Source organism: Lipophrys pholis (genome assembly GCF_963383615.2).
Source record: "Lipophrys pholis genome assembly, chromosome: 23".
Classification (NCBI taxonomy): domain Eukaryota; kingdom Metazoa; phylum Chordata; class Actinopteri; order Blenniiformes; family Blenniidae; genus Lipophrys; species Lipophrys pholis.
The window spans coordinates 3,610,520-3,627,711 of NC_137645.1; the positions used below are offsets into that span (position 1 = coordinate 3,610,520).

General features: G+C 41.8%; 2 protein-coding genes across 2 annotated transcripts; one reads left to right on the forward strand and one right to left on the reverse strand.

The window, feature by feature from the left end:
- Positions 1-1,004: 1,004 nt before the first annotated feature.
- On the forward strand, positions 1,005-6,477 carry LOC308127759 (solute carrier family 22 member 13). The gene is made up of 10 exons (XM_080493064.1): positions 1,005-1,385; positions 2,829-2,926; positions 3,009-3,163; positions 4,068-4,236; positions 4,310-4,412; positions 4,489-4,631; positions 4,789-5,000; positions 5,755-5,863; positions 5,948-6,199; positions 6,298-6,477. The coding sequence occupies exons 1-10, from the start codon at positions 1,062-1,064 to the stop codon at positions 6,386-6,388; spliced, it is 1,656 nt and encodes a 551-aa protein (XP_080349190.1). The 5' UTR covers positions 1,005-1,061; the 3' UTR covers positions 6,389-6,477.
- A 456-nt stretch (positions 6,478-6,933) lies between these two features.
- Positions 6,934-16,233, reverse strand: sh3yl1 (SH3 and SYLF domain containing 1). Its single transcript, XM_080493065.1, has 11 exons — positions 16,138-16,233; positions 14,138-14,248; positions 13,646-13,759; positions 11,544-11,608; positions 11,333-11,445; positions 11,102-11,230; positions 10,886-11,030; positions 10,253-10,328; positions 10,086-10,181; positions 9,588-9,620; positions 6,934-8,631 (listed from the first exon to the last, which is right to left on the reverse strand). Coding segments are annotated over exons 1-11 (1,092 nt in total). The 5' UTR covers positions 16,139-16,233; the 3' UTR covers positions 6,934-8,422.
- Between the last annotated feature and the right edge of the window lie 959 nt (positions 16,234-17,192).

Consider the following 17,192-nt stretch of genomic DNA (forward strand, 5'->3'; position numbering starts at 1 on the left):
AGCTTCTTTATAACTTTCTCACCTCCTTTATTCATTTCCAAGCTTCTTCTTTTCTTTTTCTCTCGCTCCTTACATTTGGCCCTTTCCATCCTGACTTTCTTTACCCTTACTTCTTATATTTTCCTACTTTTTCTTTCCTTCCTTACCTTCTTCATTGCTTCTTTACTGATCCTAACGCCCTTCTTCTTTCCCTTCTCTATTACTAGATTTGTCTTGAAGTCCCGTCCCCCATTCTCTCCTCCCTCCTACATTCCCTCTATCATTCTTAACCCTTTTCCATCGAAACCTCTGTGCCTATATCGCCTCCATCTTTATTATTATTACGATTAATATGACTTATTATTTGGTGACGTGCTTCTCCTACAATCTTTTACCAATTTGAACCATTTAAATATCAAAACGTGCAGCTTTTTCAGGATATTTCTGTATTGCTGTTTGCTTATTATATCTTGAACCGTTTCTGAATAAATCACAAAAAACTACAGAAAAATGTCCCATACAAAGCGGATGGGAGAGGCGTCACGGAGGAGATGAGAGAAGAGAAAGCCCATGATGGAGGATGAAGGAGGATGATGGAGGATGAAGGAGATCAGCCGAGATGTTGGAAGCAAGAGGCAGGCACACAAAATGTTTCAGAGGAAATTTTTTAGCTTTATTCAGCTTCAGCATTCACACTTGCATTTTCTTCTGGAAACGCAAACCTCTCGTTCATGTGAAGTTCAGTCTCAACATTGTTGTCTTTCCTTCTTTTGACCACCGTCCTTTCTTCCCTTATTTTGTAATTTTGCTCTTTTGTCCACCCTGTCTTTACATAACTTAATGTCTTCCTATTTTCTACCATTTATTCTTTCTTTCTTCTTCCCTTCTGATAATAACTCTTCTGTCCCCGACCAGTGAGCATACCTCCTCTGACCACCAGGGGTCAGTGTCGCCCCGGCCCCCCGGGTCAGTCCCCTCCTTCTGGCCCTTAAGAGGAGTTAAAGGCGGAGAAAGTGTCTGGGGTTCTTTCTGAATGTGGTAAATCATCCCTCCGCTGACAGTAGCAGCTGTCCGGCTCTCATATGAACAAAAACAAGGCGCGGAGCGACGTCTTCCTCCTGCTCTGCTCAACTCCTCCAACTCTCTCTGGCACCGCCGTTATGCAGCGGCTCGTGTCGGACCTCCGGCCGGCCTCCGTGTCTCCGCTGCAGCTGTCCGTCTACTGCCGCCTCTCCCTTGTCTTCTTCTTCACCTCCTTCCTCTTCTTCCTCGACGTCTTCGCGGCCGCGGTAGCCATCGAGACGTGTCGCCATGACAACGGCACCGGCACCGGCAACCAATCAGAAGCCGGGGAAGTTTCAGAGGGCGACGCTGATTGGAGGAGCACGGAGGGCGGGAGCCGAGACGTGAGTGACGCAATACAGCAACGTTTGTAAATAATAAATAAGATTTATAAACCATAATATTTATTCAATTTGCTGGATTATTTGTATAAATAATAGATTTTTAATCTTTAAATTTTTTTTGATTATAATTATTCATGTATTTGTTTTCAGATATAGGAATTCTAGATGTAAAACTCTGAAATGTCACATTTTAGATCGTGTCCGAGACAGATAGATAACTGACAAATGCATAAAGGCAATTTGTGACACAGCCTCAGGAAAATTCAGATTAATTTAATTATATGTTTTTAAAGGCTACTAAAGTCACTTCGTCACTCAAATTTGTAAAAGCTTTTAACCCACAGACAGAAACAGAAATGAAATAAATTAAATTGTTTGTACACAAAACTTGGTCCATTTTGTTTTAACAGAGCAATCACCAGCTGCTTTTAATGCTTCTTTCATAAGGAATCAAGCAATTGCCACCATTGTGTGTGAAAATGAGGCGTATTATAACACACAAGTATGTCATTAACATGATGTCAATATAAAACCTGAAGACGTAACTGTCTTTCTTAACTTCCAGTAAAACATAAACAGGCTCTGCGGGTGTCTGCCACAGTATCAACCCAGGTTAGGAAAGACTAAGGAGCTGACTGTATGTAAAGTAATGCAGCATGGGCCACGTTTTTGTCTTTGATTAATCTTTTACATAACACATGCTTCTCCTGTACTTGTACTGAGCTGGGTACAATTTAGTTTACCATAATTTAGCCTAGTCTGGAGTCAGGCTGAAAACAACACTTTCATGTGACATTTTCATGGAAGACTTAACATGAGGTTGTCGTCAGTAAAAAAAAAAAAAAAAAAGATGTTTTAACAGAGAAAGAAAAAGTTGTAATATTAAGTATTAAGTATAAATGAAATTTTCATTTGAAAACAAAACTTGATGTAGAGAATAAAGCTCTTCGTGCAAACTATGATCTTTTAAGTAAGAATTGCAGGTAACCAAGACATTTTTATAAGAAATGTTCAATGATTCATCACATAACAACAATAAGACTTTATCTCAGGTTTTCTTGTAAGATAAAATACCCCAAAAGTTGCGATAGATTTAACAAAATAAACATTTATGATTTGGGGCTTTGGGACGACAAAACAACTTTCACTCAGGAGACGTCGGTTTGCTGAGTTTGTAAATTATTTCTATATTTGTGGAGGTTTAGTCAGAGACTGTGTTCAGCCTGATGATCTGTAATCGCTGACCAAGCAGAAGGTTGTCCCACCTACTACCATACATATGTAGTATGAGCTTCTCAAGTGTCATTGTTGGAAAAGGAAATATGCTCAGTGCTTGCATGTTGTGTATCTGTGCATTGATTGACTGGTTGGTGTGTGTGTGTGTGTGTGTGTGTGTGTGTGTGTGTGTGTGTGTGTGTGTGTGTGTGTGTGTGTGTGTGTCAGTCAGTGTGTGGTTGGACCGACTCGCTGTGTTACAGTCAGACTTCCTTCTCAGTGGGTCTGCTGCTGGGATCTCTGGTGGGCGGAGCTATCTCAGACAGGTAACACAAACACACTTCAGCTGTTGTTGTTGTTGTTGTTGTGATGTCACACCGATACCTTGTCTGCGATTGGCTGCTGCAGGTATGGGAAGCGCCCGGTGCTCCTGGTGTGCGTCTGCGTGCACGCAGTGTGTGCCCTGGTGCCCGCCATCCTTCCTCAGCTGCTCCTCTTCCTCGCCGTGCGCTGCCTGACGGGTGTCTGCTGCTGCTGCATCAACATCTGCGCCTTCAGTCTGGGTGAGAGCCCATTTACAACCGTCACATCATTCAGTCGAACAAAACAATCAAATGCATAAAACGACAGCTTGAACAAAATGAAGCTCTCAGTGTTATTGGTTGATCTCTGTGAACCGAGCCGCTGCACGCCAACTTTGGTTGGACATAATCTGAGCGAGCAGACTGATGATAATGAATCAGGATGGACTCCAGCAGCGTGCTGAACTCTGACCCCACTAAGCTCTGTGCAGACACGCCAAACATTTTTCTCGGTTTTCCTGAGGTCTGAACACAAAGTTCAGCTGGAATTTTCAGCGTAAACACATGAAACACATGAGGCGCAAACTCATATTCATCTTTTTTAACTGTATACATATGGAGTTGTAAACAAAAGGCAATAAGACATAAATCACCACAAACTGAAACGCAAACAAACCAGAAAAACATGGATAACAACAAATAAACGACAAAAAATGTATAACATTAAAATCACCATGACAACAAACACTCAACTAAAATAAGACACAATTTACCACACATCCAAAAATGACCATAATAAGACTCAAAACAGATACGAAGTCATAAAACACCACAAACGTGCAAAAATTGACTTATAAAATACCAAAGAGACACAAAAAAAACCCAATATATGAGCACAAGTTAAAAAACTAATATCACCACTTCTATAAGGGCCCAAAAAAAAAATGCTCCAGAACCAGAAAACACAAATAAAGAATAAAATCACATCTGCAAATTAACCTTAAACATTACAAACGTGCAAGAAACCACAACAGCAACCAAAAACAAAACTTCTAAATCTCACCTGATTACATATTGACGAGCTGCTCTCATCGACTGCTTTGATTCTGAAAGGCGCCGGTTGGTTGGGGCGATCAGGTGACCTGTGTGTGGCGTTGTGTTGCAGCCGTGGAGTGGACGCCTCCCTCCGCCCGCCTGTGGCCGCCGGCCTTCCTGCCCTTCTGCTTCAGCCTGGGCACGATGGGCGGAGCCCCGCTGGCCTGGCTCAGCCCCACCTGGACCCACCTGCACCTGACCATGGCGGTGCCCCAGCTGGTGTGCCTGCCACTCTACCTGTACGCCGCCACACCCGCTCAACAGCGCCACCTTCCATCCCTCAGAGGTGCTCACGTGTTTGTCTCCTCACAGCTCCATCCCAGAGTCTCCGCGCTGGCTGCTGCTGAAAAGAAAGATGGAAGTGTTGGATGGTTACCGTAGCAACAGCCATGCAGACAAACAATGTCTCGACCTGGTAAACAACACAGACAGCCGTGCCATTGTTGACAAACTGAAACAACACTGTGACATATGTGTGTGTGTGTGTGTAGCTGCTAGACTCGGCCTGGTCCGACCAGCAGAAAGCTGGCGAGGCCCAGGAGCAGACACCTGAGGCAGGCCACGCCCCCTGTGACATCACAAACCTGAGACACCCCACTGTGCTGCTGAGGCTGTTTATCATGAGCTATCTGAGGTACGGGTGAAAACACAGACACAGACACAGACACACAGACATTGTATTTTTTTTTAAACGTCATGATTTTTTTAAAACATATCCAACTAGCTGATTTTGCCTTGTATATTTGAACCGATGTACATTTCCATTACATTTTATAATTGTCTTTCTGCAGTGCTGCATCTGCACTGACGTACTTTGGGATTTGCATGAACATCGGCTCGTTCGGCGTTGGCGTTTACTCCGCCCAGTTCTTCTCCGGCCTGTCAGAGGCTCCCTGCCTGCTCGTCCCGTTGGTTGGTCTGGGACGCCGGCCAATCAGCATGCTCGCCCTGCTGCTGAGCGGCGCCGCCTGCTTCGTGTCGTTGCTGCTGTCCAGATATGACGGTGAGCCGAGGATGTCTGGAACTTTCTGCACTCACTTCAGAGCAGACTGGTGGAGTACTGCAGACTAGTAATAACAAATATAGACCGTAAATGACTAGTAATAACAAATGACTAGTAATATAGGCTGTAAATGACTAGTAATAACAAATGAATAGTAATAAATATAGGCTGTAAATGACTAGTAATAACAAATAAATAGTAATAAATATAGGCTGTAAATGACTAGTAATAACAAATGAATAGTAATAAATATAGGCTGTAAATGACTAGTAATAACAAATGAATAGTAATAAATATAGGCTGTAAATGACTAGTAATAAATGAATAGTAATAAATATAGGCTGTAAATGACTAGAACTAACAAAGGACTAGCAATAACAAATAGACTGTAAATGACTAGAACTAACAAAGGACTAGCAATAACAAATAGACTGTAAATGACTAGTAATAACATATACTATAAATGACTAGATATAAATATAGAATATAAATTACCTGTAATAACAAATAGACCGTTAATGACTCGTACTAACTAATACAGCCTGGTTCAGACGGTAATTGACGAGCAATAACAATAATACCTACTAATAACGAATAACTAGTAAAAACTCGTAATTAGTAATAACTAAGAGCCTGGTTCAGACTACACGGTGATAACTAGCACTAGCTGGTTCATCCTGGTGATGGTTGGTAATGACTGGTTGAGCGGACCAGCGCTGGTACAGACGGTCCTGACATCCGTGTGTCCATGCAGTGGCGCCAGTGCTGGTGATGACTTCGGCCCTGCTGGGAAAACTCTGCATCCTCGCCGCCATCTTTATCTCCACACTGTACAGCATTGAACTGTTCCCCACTGTGGTCAGGTACACAACAACAACAACAACGACACTCGTATGGTCTGAACACAGACAGTTGTGTAATGACTTGACCATGTCTCTGTGACTCAGGCAGCGCTGCGTCTCATTGGTCAACCTCTGTTTCCGGCTCGGCTGCCTGGTGAACGCTTTTGTGCCCCAGAGTCCCGGAGGAGCGATCTCATTGGCTGCGATGGTGGTGTACAGCAGTGGACCAATCATAGGCTGCGCTTTGTGCTCGCTGCTGCCAGAGACCAGCCACGTCCCACTTCCTGACTCTGTGGAGGACTGTGACAGGCAGCCGCAGCCCTGCCCACCGCGCATGTGCGCCCTCTGGAGGAACGGGTGAGATCGACGACAAATATCTTTCGTGGTAGATTTTTATTTCCAATTAAGCTCAATTTAACGCTAACACGGCAACATTAATTGTTGTTGATTGGCAGATGTTTTCTTAGGAAGATGATGAGCACCCAGAGCAGGACAACAGAGAAAGATGACATGCAAACGCCGGAAACGCAAATGGGACTGATCTGAACGTCAACATTGTTCGGATTGCGTTTTTACACTTTTTGTGTGTATTTCTTTTATTTTCATCAATGTGGGAATAAACTCAGCTGAAATGCAGTTTTATTATCCTTCCTGGCCCACATTTAGTAGTAAGAAGTTGTAAAGTTAAATAAACACGCTGTAACTCCGCCCTCTGCAGGCAAAGGGAAGTACTGCATGATAGATTAATAAGGTCCTATTTTCTTCACGTCGCAAACAGCAAACAAAATAAATTTTAAAAAAACAACAACTAAATATTCATTTAGAAATATTCTAATAAAAGAATGTATTTTTTTTCTTTCATGATTTATAACTTAATATTATGAAGACAAGTTTTTAAATATTTTAGCTCATGTGCAATTTTTTTTAAATGTGAAAATTTTGTGGAACCAAACTTTTTTGATCGTAATAAAAGACATTTAATCAAATCTATTTTTACTATATTCAATATTTTACTTATTCTATGGAAAAGTGTTTTCTTGTTGGAAAATTATCCAACCCAAATTGCAGAAATCAATATTTGTCCATTAATTCGATAACTTCAGATTTGGATTTAATCTTCACAATCCAAAATTACCAAAAAATCAGCACTAAAACAAATGACACTTTCCATTTAATTTATTTTGAAAGTGGATACAGTCCCCAAAACGAGACTAAATTATTGGAGAAAAAAAAACATTTTAATTGGCAAAGCGACAAAATAACATCATCAATACATAAAAACTGATTTAAAAAGTCAATGTGAGGAATTATTGTAACAGAACCCAGAAGTGAGCTTTGAATACTGAGCCACAAAGTATGAAAAAATAAACATTTCTGCCAATATTAAGTGAAATTCCATCAAACATCCTTCAACTAGCTCAGAAAGTGCAATTTCAGCTTGTTTCGGGTGTTAAAGGGTGTTATTGTCCTCCACTCCATCACCACACCAACATCCAAATATTCCCAATAACCTTTAAAATAACAGGCACTGCACTTTGTACTTTTTGCTTTCTCCCCTAAACTTACAGACCTTCAACTGGTGAGTTACATATAAAAGAAAAGAGTTTAATCTCTGGGCAAACTGCACATTTCCATCATTAGAAATTACATTTAAAAGTTGACTTTTGTTTTTACATCAAAATTTTATGTGAATAGTTGTGGAACAAGTAGTTTGTTTGTTTTAAAAAGTGGAGTTTGTGAGAGTTGGTGGAGATCATCAGAAATTAAAACATTCAATATTGATATTTACCAGGTTACCTCTAATCTGTAATGATTTTAGACAATTTCTCATGGAAATATTTAAGAAACTCCCCCCTCATGATCTGGTACTAGTAACAAGTAACCAATAAACAGTTAAAAGCTGTAGTCATATGAACTAATCCAAAGTCTAGTGTAACCTCCACTGACCAGTGGAAACAAACAATATTTGAAGTAAATTCCTCAGGAGTAACTGGTACCGACGAGACAAACTAGTAGTGGGTTTTAGTAACCAGTATGAATTTAGCTTCTAGTGACCATTTGCAAGTACTAATTAGTTGTAAACTCGTAACCAAGACCAATCAACATTGAACCGCAGTGAAAAGTTGTGCATCTGCACTAACTAGTATTATTTGAAGACTAGTAGTAATCAGGGATGAACAGTGATGACTGGTTACTGGTGAAGACCATGAGTAGTAACTGGTTATTGCTAAAAGTTTCACCAGTATTGACCAGTTCTACTTTGTATTGACTTGTAGTGGCCAAACTAAACATTAGTGAACAGCAGCAGTAACTTCTAAGTGTCAGTCGTTTTAACTGCTCGTCAATAGCTGATTAATAGTGGTGGGATTAACTTTTACGTGACAAGTACTCCAAAAATGTTAACATCTTCAATTTTCAAGGATGAAAAATAAATCTGATCACATGTTTAACTATTGATAGTTGTTTTGAATGAAACTTAAGAACCCAGAAGAGATTCATTCCGTGTGGAAAAACCTGCAGAGTATTTGTTCTTCGGGCCTCTTGAGCTGCAGTTCCTCCTCCAGGCGCCAGGGGGCAGAGTCAGTACGAGACAAAGTTGGCGGGGAAGATGCCGACGCGCCCGTCATCCGTTCGCCCCTCCCACCAGTCGTACTCCGAGTCTGTCTTCGTGGTGACGGTGATCCGGTCGCCGGGCACGAAGCTCAGGTCGCCGGGTTGTTGCCCAGTGAATGGATGGGTCGCCGTGACAACCAGCTCGCCACTGGCCCCGCCTACTGATGAAGCTCCACCTACAGGGGAAAAGTATCAATGTTTATTAAACTTAATTCAATTAAACACATTTCACTAGGATTTTATTTAAAGTGATTGGAATTTTTAGGAACTATTTTTCATACCTTTGAAACTAGTGGTAATATGATGTATTTTTCTGTACTTTTATGAAAAATATTTCATTCACAGAATTCTGCATTAAAAGAAATTAAGTCATGTCTTAATGTATGTCAACAAATTTCTATTCTTGGTTTCCGAGTATTTTAAATGGTAGTAACTTTTACCTTCTTTCATAATGCAGTATTTTAACCTATCGTTTGCAAATTTAGCTGCAGTACTATGTATTGAATAAAACTATTGAGATCTTGGGAAACATTAGTAATATTTGAAAGTATATCTCGAAAATTTGGAAATGTTTTTTTATGTTTGGTTTATTTTTAAACTCAAGTAGTTTTATTGTAAGTATTTTATACAAACTAAAGAAATCTTGTTAATAGAGTAATCTTATTTTCTCACAATGTAACAGTAGAGCACATTTATTTAAATATTTTAAAACAGTATGATTGTCTTTTTAAAGTATTTTGAAAATGTTTAATATGTTGTTTATGAAATTCACTAATAAAAAAGCTGAACTAAATGAAAATACTCCATTGCCACTGCCATTTTGTACCGATGTAAATAGAATTGTACATTTTTGCGTTCAGAATTTGTCTTTTGTTTGCTTAAATATTTAACAATAAGCTAAAAAAATTATTTGGTGAAAACTAATGTTTGAATTTAATATAGCATATCTTCATACTTTGAACGAATGATCACACATCAACATACATATCTGTCTTCTCTAAAAGGTTTTCTTTTATCACATTAACTGTGTCTGACATTGGGAAAACACAATAAAAAGGGATTAAAAGAAAAAAACAGTCAAACATTTCAGAATTAGTGACACGAATTATGTCAAATGGAAAATTAAACATACCAAAGTTTTGAGAATTTCTAGCAGCATAATTATCTGAAACAGAAAGAAACACATTAATTTCTAGTTTGTAGAATTTAAAAATTGTTCAGTCAAATTACAGTCAATATTTATATATTTTTTTTGACACAGATGCAGTTCACAGATGTGAACACGAGATGGCGCTTCAGCCCCAGAGCTGATGAATCAGAACAAGTCACATGAGACTTTTTCCTTCATGGAGTCACAGACTGTAATAATTTACAGGGTTATTAATGTGTTGATGCTTCGCCAAGGTCTGCAGGTTAATAACCCACCAGAGTACGTACACACACACACACACACACACACACACACACACACACACACACACACACACACACACACACACACACACACACACACACACACACACACACACACACACACACACACACACACACACACACACACACACACACACACACACACACACACACACACACACACACACACTTTCAGAGTGAGGAAGAAGAAACTCACCTGAGGTTTCAGACTTATAGATGGAGACGCTCGGGTACAAAACATTCTTCCTCCCTCCTCCTCCTCCTCCTCCTCCTCCCGCTGCTGTTGCTCCTCCTGCAACATTACAAACAGGTTAATCCCAAAACAACCAATGTACATATATGGCGTCTGCTTTCATGGTTTACCAGTGTTGACTGCTGGCTGAAAGCTAGGTGGCGCTCTCATTTGCTGTGGTGCCGCTGGTCTGGCTGGAGGAAGAGACTACACACACACACACACAAAACTGGATGTTAAAATTAACCACAGAAGACTGTGAAATGACTGAATATAGATCCAAAACCCGTCGAGAAAAACATTCTTACCGAAAGAAAATACATCAAGAAAAAGAATTATTCCAATCAATTATGCAAAGAGGTTGCAAAAGGTCAAAAAAAGGCCACTGACACCAACAAAGAAAGGCTAAATGGCTGACAAGATATGTGAAACATCAAGTAATAGACTAAATCCCAGAAGATTTGTAATTAAAACTAAAAAGGATGCAAAACAACCCCAAAATCAAAACACATAAAATCAGTCAGGATGACAGAGAGATGTGTGACAAAACTATTTCAAAATGGCGAAAGATGGACGCTAAACTACTAAACAGAAACGACCCCCATATAATAGAAAAGTGCACACAAAGAAGTCAATAAAGGACGATGGAAATGTATAAAATCAGAACCTTCATGGAATAAGAAAAGAAAGAAAACACCAGTAGGACATTGATTGATTGAGAGATATTAATGAAAGCACTACCGAGGAAAAGAAGAAAGTCCAACCTTGACTAAAGGGTTCTTGTTGTGCCAGTCTGCAGAGTAGGCCTCGCTGTATTGGTTCAGGACGTGGTACAGGTCGGAGCACTCCGATGGGGGTTCCACATCTCCATTCAAGATGGCCGACGCTCTGATGTCACGGAGGTAGAACCTGAAGAAGAAATAAAGGTTTGAAGGAAATGCAGGAGAGACGGGAAGCAACAGAGTCCAAGTTTTCCGTACTTGCGGTTGGTTTCCTTCCTCTCGATGAGGTACGACCCCTCCAGAGAAATCCCAGCGAACAGCCCCTTGGAGCGGCAGTAGGTGAAGACGGCCGCAGTGCTGCGCAGCGCCACGTCGGCCTCCACATTCCTCACAAACACAGGAGGCGTCGTTTAAAACCACGATATTCCGTCACAAAAGAATCCTTCTAATCACAAAGTAACGAGGAAACTTTTCACCGAAGCGGCTCACCTGCCCATCGGTCCCACGGCGACGGTGCAGTTCCCGCCCAAGGTCAGATTCCCGCCCTTGGTGAAGGCCTCGATGGCACGACGCTGGTTCAGGATGATCACCAGGTCCGACACCTGAGGGCGGACGGAGCGGTCAGCGGTCACGGACCTGTGTTTTATTCCAAGACTAAAGCGTCTGCGAGGACACAACCAAGAGCAGAGCGTTGGCTCACCTCCACTCCGATCTCAAAACCTCCACCGAGGCCAGCGATCCCAATGGCCGAAGGCGCCGACCAACCTGAGAAAATAAACCCAACATTAAAGCTCTCGACTCTGCTGCTCTTTGAGAAATTCTAGTCACCTTGAGATTGGTTAATCTCCACCAACCAGAGTCCATCACTCTGTTCAGACGCTGCAATTGAGTGAAATGAGGTTCCGTCAACCTTTCCAAGGTTCTCTGGTTGTTTCCCCGAGAGCACCACTCATCTGTTTGGAACTTCTGTGTCTTTAAAGAAGCTCTACTGACCTTTGAGGTTCTGCTCACGTGAGGTTATGGAGGCTCATTAAGGATAATTCCAGCATGAGAAACACGGTTCAGTCAGTCTTCAGGGGAATTTTCTACTGGTCTCTGATGACGTGGCATTTTTCAACAGGTCAACTCAAATGAGACGGTCTTTTGGTCCCTGGGACATGATCCAGCTTTTGACTTCTTGATGTTGACGTGTCGTGTTCAAGAGATCAACGAGGCAGCTCCAGACAGAAATGAGGAAGACGTTGATGAGGTTTTGATGTGAGGAGGTTAGTAATGTCCGTCTTTAAGGTGTGATAAGACATCCACTAAACGGGTCCGTTTTTTTTTTTGCTTCACTTGTTTTCACTAGTAAGGACGTCCAGATAACCTGGCTCTCGATGTCAAACGGAGACGTTCTAGGTGTCTTTGAGAACGTTGGAGTTAATGAAGAGCAAAGAAATGCTCTTTTAGCTACGACGCATCTTCACGCCGTTTTTCAAGGACTTGGGTTTATTTCAGTTCACAAAGAATTTGGTCTTTCAGGACAATTGCTGGAGAAAAGAGGAAGACGAGCTTTACTGCCAAAGTTCTCCTGGTTATCGACATCCACAACAAGGCCTTTGAACGGTCCGTTGGTTGTTCAGAAGGTGGAGGGTTGAGGTTTTGTGGCGTATCCAAGTGGAAGTGCTGATGGACTCGAAGTTTCTTATGATTATCTGCGTTTCTTGACATTTCAAGAGCTTCATTAGGTTCTTGTGACACCCGAGGACGGTCGTCCACCGTGACTTCCCCAAACCGAACTGTGGGTCAAGCCGATAAGTCGTTGAAGACCCGAGAAGAAGCCGTACTGTGAATAACATCGACTCAAGTTCTGGCGGCAGTGCTTCCAGATGTTGCGACCGGCTCTTTACACATCAACATCCACAAAACCGAGAAAAACGCCCGGAGAGAGACGGCTCAGCTCTGAACATGTGACCACCACAGGCTTCTGGCACCGCCACAGAAAAGTTTGTCGCAGTGTCTCAACGTCCGCCAACGCCGCGAAAATAACCCCCCCCCCCCCCAAAAAAATCACGAACATCAAACGGTGGACGTATCAGATGACTTCCTGTTACCATGGAAACACACATGATCAAAACACAAAACAGCGACGAAGAGAACCCCGCGGGTCTTTGTGAGAGGAAAAAAAGAGGAGACATTAATTTTCAACACATAATGAACTCTGACGAGACAACAGGAGATGTGGCTTCAATTTTCTGGATTTTTCCACACTTAACGATATTTTCGAGATGAACGGGTTGTACCGCTTCCTCTGAATTCTGACGTCATTTTGGAATTTTTTTTTTATTCCCACAGCCAGTAAATTCATAGTAATTATTCGCTTTCTGAAATGTCTCTTAAATCAACGTCTGGCATCGGAAAAGGTCCGCATGGAGAGACGATAGCCGGAGGAAGATGTTCTCCTTTTAGCCGCCGGCCGACACGATTCAGGTCGGGGACTGGAAACGCAAAAAGTGCTGAACTTCCGTTACTGTGAGTGAAAGAGGTGATGACATTCAGTGTCTTTGGGGTGTTATAGTGGAGACAAGACAAGTGAAAGACATGAAAACTTTGATTTTAGGGCCACTTGTCTAAAATGTTCTGATGAAATTTACAGCTCTGCTCAGGAAGCACTTCCTGACAGGGAACGTTCGACACTCAGACCCGGAATACAAGAAAACAAATGGATATACCTTTTAAACTTGTCAGCCTAAATCAGACAGAAGCGCAACAACCCTAAGCAGAACTTTGTGAAACAGCCGCTGTATTTTCTGGAGGTCTTACGTCTGTCGGCGAGCCTGGCGATGACGATGCCGCTGCCTCCCCTCGCCGTGACCAAGAAGCCGGCCTTGATGACGGAGAGGATGGCCAGACCTTCGGCCTTCGCGATGACGTGAGCTGCAACAACAAGACATGTGTTTAACCACGAGGGCGTTCTGCAGGTTCGACCTGAGCATCGGGAGGTTCCTTAACAGGGTCGAGAGATGTTTGATGAGGTTTTTGAAAGACTCTAGAAAGGTACAAGATGTTCTTTAGGTTCTTCTAGTTGACTAGAATAAGCAAGTTTTGGTTTTTCAGAAGGTTCAAGAGCTGTTTTGGTTTAAAAAAAAAAAAAAAAAAAAGCATTTTAAATCCACAGGTTTGATGTAATGTTTTTTTTGGCAGTCTCTCGTCATCGTCGACTGAAGAACGAGGCTGCTCTTTTCACTCAGGGTCTGACGGTCGAGTTGTATCAGCATCAGCGCTCATCACTTTCAGTCCACTTCAGGCACTTACGAGGGATGAGTTTGTCCGGTCCATTCCTGGCAGAGATCTGAGTGAACTCTCTCAGGATCTTGGCGGCTTTCTTGGCCTCGGACCTCACGTTGGACGGGATGGGATTGCTCACTGCGAAACACACGCAATATGTTGAGAGTTAGATGCATTGCCGCTTCCTGTACAGTTCACAAACCCCAACAGTCAATGGACGCCTTGTTCTCGACTATCTTATCTCCATCTGTGGCACAGTAAAGTTCCCGAGGAGCGCCAACTCTTGACACTCAGAGTCTGTAAGAAGCTCGTTTATCCCGGCCGCTGACAGCTTGATTTCACTATCGGTCAATGCCGCCATTATCAGCCTCTGATTCATGAATGGACACGCATTCGCGGCGCTCACGGCTGAAATTAATGGCACAAAAAAAACAGTCAGAAAGAGAAAAAACAAACATCAGAAGGCAATCAAGGTGATTAAGTGCTAAACCACACAACTTTAATGCCACACAAAACAATTAAAGCTTTACATTCAGAGAGCTGCAAATCAAACGACACTTACTATTGTCCGAGGCTGATAATGGACGTTTTTGTTCAGTTCTTAAAAAGACCCGAGGAAAACATTCAAACCAGAAAATCTGCTTTTTTTCTTCCTTTAAACAAATTAAGCTTCAGGATTCCATGATTTCTCTTTATCCATCAGGTGTGTCTGCTGTTTTTTGGGGGTTTTTTTTACGAAAAACTGACTAAAATCAATCTGGAGTCCGATTCAAAGTTTCAGGTGGAGCCTGTAAACGCCAGCGCAGTGACCAGTCTGTCGACATGCCTCCTGCTGCTGCAGCACATTCCTGACACATGACACAACAACGACACAATGCAACACACCAGCAACATTAATCTGCTGCTGCTGGCCAAACCTGGTGAATCCAAATAAAACCACAATTTAATCACAATCTCTTTAAATACAACCGAGTCAAGCACTTTGAGAAATATACTTATAATGAGTTCTTGCACGTTTGGCAGCTTGGGTGTAAAAGTTATACATTTCCAGTCACGACTCTCCATTAAAAGGGTTCAAAGACAGAACAATCAGAATTCCTGTTTGGTCGAGGACACACCTTCATGGAGTCATTACACATATCTAATGAGAACTCAACTACTTCAGGCACACCATCAAATGAGTCCAATGAATGATTGAGCTGCACCTTATGACGTCGTCTCTGTTACCATAGCAACAGCACTATTTCTGAACCGGACCAAATAACCTCTAATTTTTTAATTAACCAATCGCAGGCCTTGCAGCTTAAACTATCGGAGGAGGGGCAATGAGCGACTAATGATAGGTTGTTAATGCTGAGGAGCGGCCGGGGAGTCAACACAGGAAGTGTTGCCATGGAGACGGACCCATCCTGTAACCATGTGATTGGGAAATAAACTTACATGTAATGCGTTTGTTTAATATAAATTAACCCATTTCATTAAAGTGCTCAGACTAAATATAAAACAAAAAATAATTATTTGAAAAAAAATGTCCTTTGCTGAAAAATGTTTGAGAAATTATTCACACATTCATACAAACAGAGAAACATTTCAAATATATCTGGACTTAAAAATGTTTCATTGAGTGGGAAAACGCAAAGAAAATTGTCCTCAACCGGTTGAAAAACTGACCACAATAAATAATACGCTAAAAGAAATATTCAGATTAATTCATAAAATGAGTCAAAACACCTGTGATACAATAAAATACTTAAAAAAGTAACCGAGTACAGGTATAAGAGAGTACAAGTGTGACAGTGTATTGATAAAGTACAGGTCCAACAGAGTAAGAGTACATATGTGACGGAGTGTGAGTCAGATAGAATAGAGTACAGGTGTTAAAAGATACAGGTGTGACGGAGTATAGCAGGTGGAAGAGCACAGATGAGACGGGTGGAGTTGGAAAAAAGTTCACGTGAAACAGATGTGATAGAAACAGATATGCTCTCCCTCTCTCTCACTCTCTCTCTATCTGTTCTTTCACTTACTTTTCCTGACTTGTCCTCTTTCTCCTCCACTACTTCTTCAACACTCCGTCCTGTCAGTTCGTTTTCTCGTCTTCTCTTCCGCCTCACCTGCCAAACGGAAGTTGCCACCTGACGCACCTGGTGACGTAGAGAGGGAGGGGCCAGAGATTCGGGCTGGAGCGCGAGCTTTCTGTACCTCCGTGCTCCACCGGGCGCGCTCCCGATACTGCGCGTTCAGAACGTCACACGCACCCACATGCGTACACGTACATGCTTAAACTTCTCTCCTGCTCCCTATTCAAATAGTTTTTCTATTTTAGAACATTTTACCCCATACTTTTTGTATTCCTATAATAATTACAAGAAATTCACGTTTCTTTATTATTGATATTATATGTTGTATTTTTAAGGTTTGTTTGTTTTTTAAGATTTCCTGACAAACATTCCCATCAATACTTTTCACCTCAAAGGAAGAGAGAGAGAGAGACGCCTGGAGGAGAGACGTGAAAGAATTAAATGTTAATATTAATCCAGACTGTTTGAATGTTTTTGCTCTCTGTCTGTTTATCTCAGAGTTTCATTCTCTTATCGCCCGCTCCATCTCCACTCTGAAAATAGCTGCTGGATAAACACCGGACTGACTGCAGCCATTCGTCTTTCTAATGTCTTTCCATGGGTTTGTGTGTGTGTGTGTGTGTGTGTGTGTGTGTGTGTGTGTGTGTGTGTGTGTGTGTGTGTGTGTGTGTGTGTGTGTGTGTGTGTGTGTGTGCGTGTGTGCGTGCGTGTGTGTGTGTGTGTGTGTGTCTGTGGAGTGAGTACTAACTGTTCAGTTGTTTGTCGGTCAGCGTGTGTGTGTGTGTGTGTGTGTGTGTGTGTGTGTGTGTGTGTGTGTGTGTGTGTGTGTGTGTGTGTGTGTGTGTGTGTGTGTGTGTGTGTGTGTGTGTGTGTGTGTGTGTGTCACTGCTGATTAAAAAGTACAAGAATGCGTTTATTTAAACTGTGTGTCAAAGTGTGTCTGTGCCTGTGTATTTGTGTGTGTATGTTATGAACCAGATAGATCTACAAACATATATGTG

Excerpts from the sequence above, each read along its gene's own strand:
- LOC308127759 (XM_080493064.1), top strand. The coding sequence starts at position 1,062 with ATGAACAAAAACAAGGCGCGGAGCGACGTCTTCCTCCTGCTCTGCTCA. Across the intron at positions 1,386-2,828 it reads CGGAGGGCGGGAGCCGAGAC|TCAGTGTGTGGTTGGACCGA; the intron begins GTGAGTGACGCA and ends TGTGTGTGTCAG. Across the intron at positions 4,237-4,309 it reads GTGTGCCTGCCACTCTACCT|CTCCATCCCAGAGTCTCCGC; the intron begins GTACGCCGCCAC and ends GTCTCCTCACAG.
- sh3yl1 (XM_080493065.1), bottom strand. Across the intron at positions 11,446-11,543 it reads GTTTTGAGATCGGAGTGGAG|GTGTCGGACCTGGTGATCAT; the intron begins GTGAGCCAACGC and ends GTCCGCCCTCAG. Across the intron at positions 10,329-10,885 it reads ACAAGAACCCTTTAGTCAAG|TCTCTTCCTCCAGCCAGACC; the intron begins GTTGGACTTTCT and ends GTGTGTGTGTAG.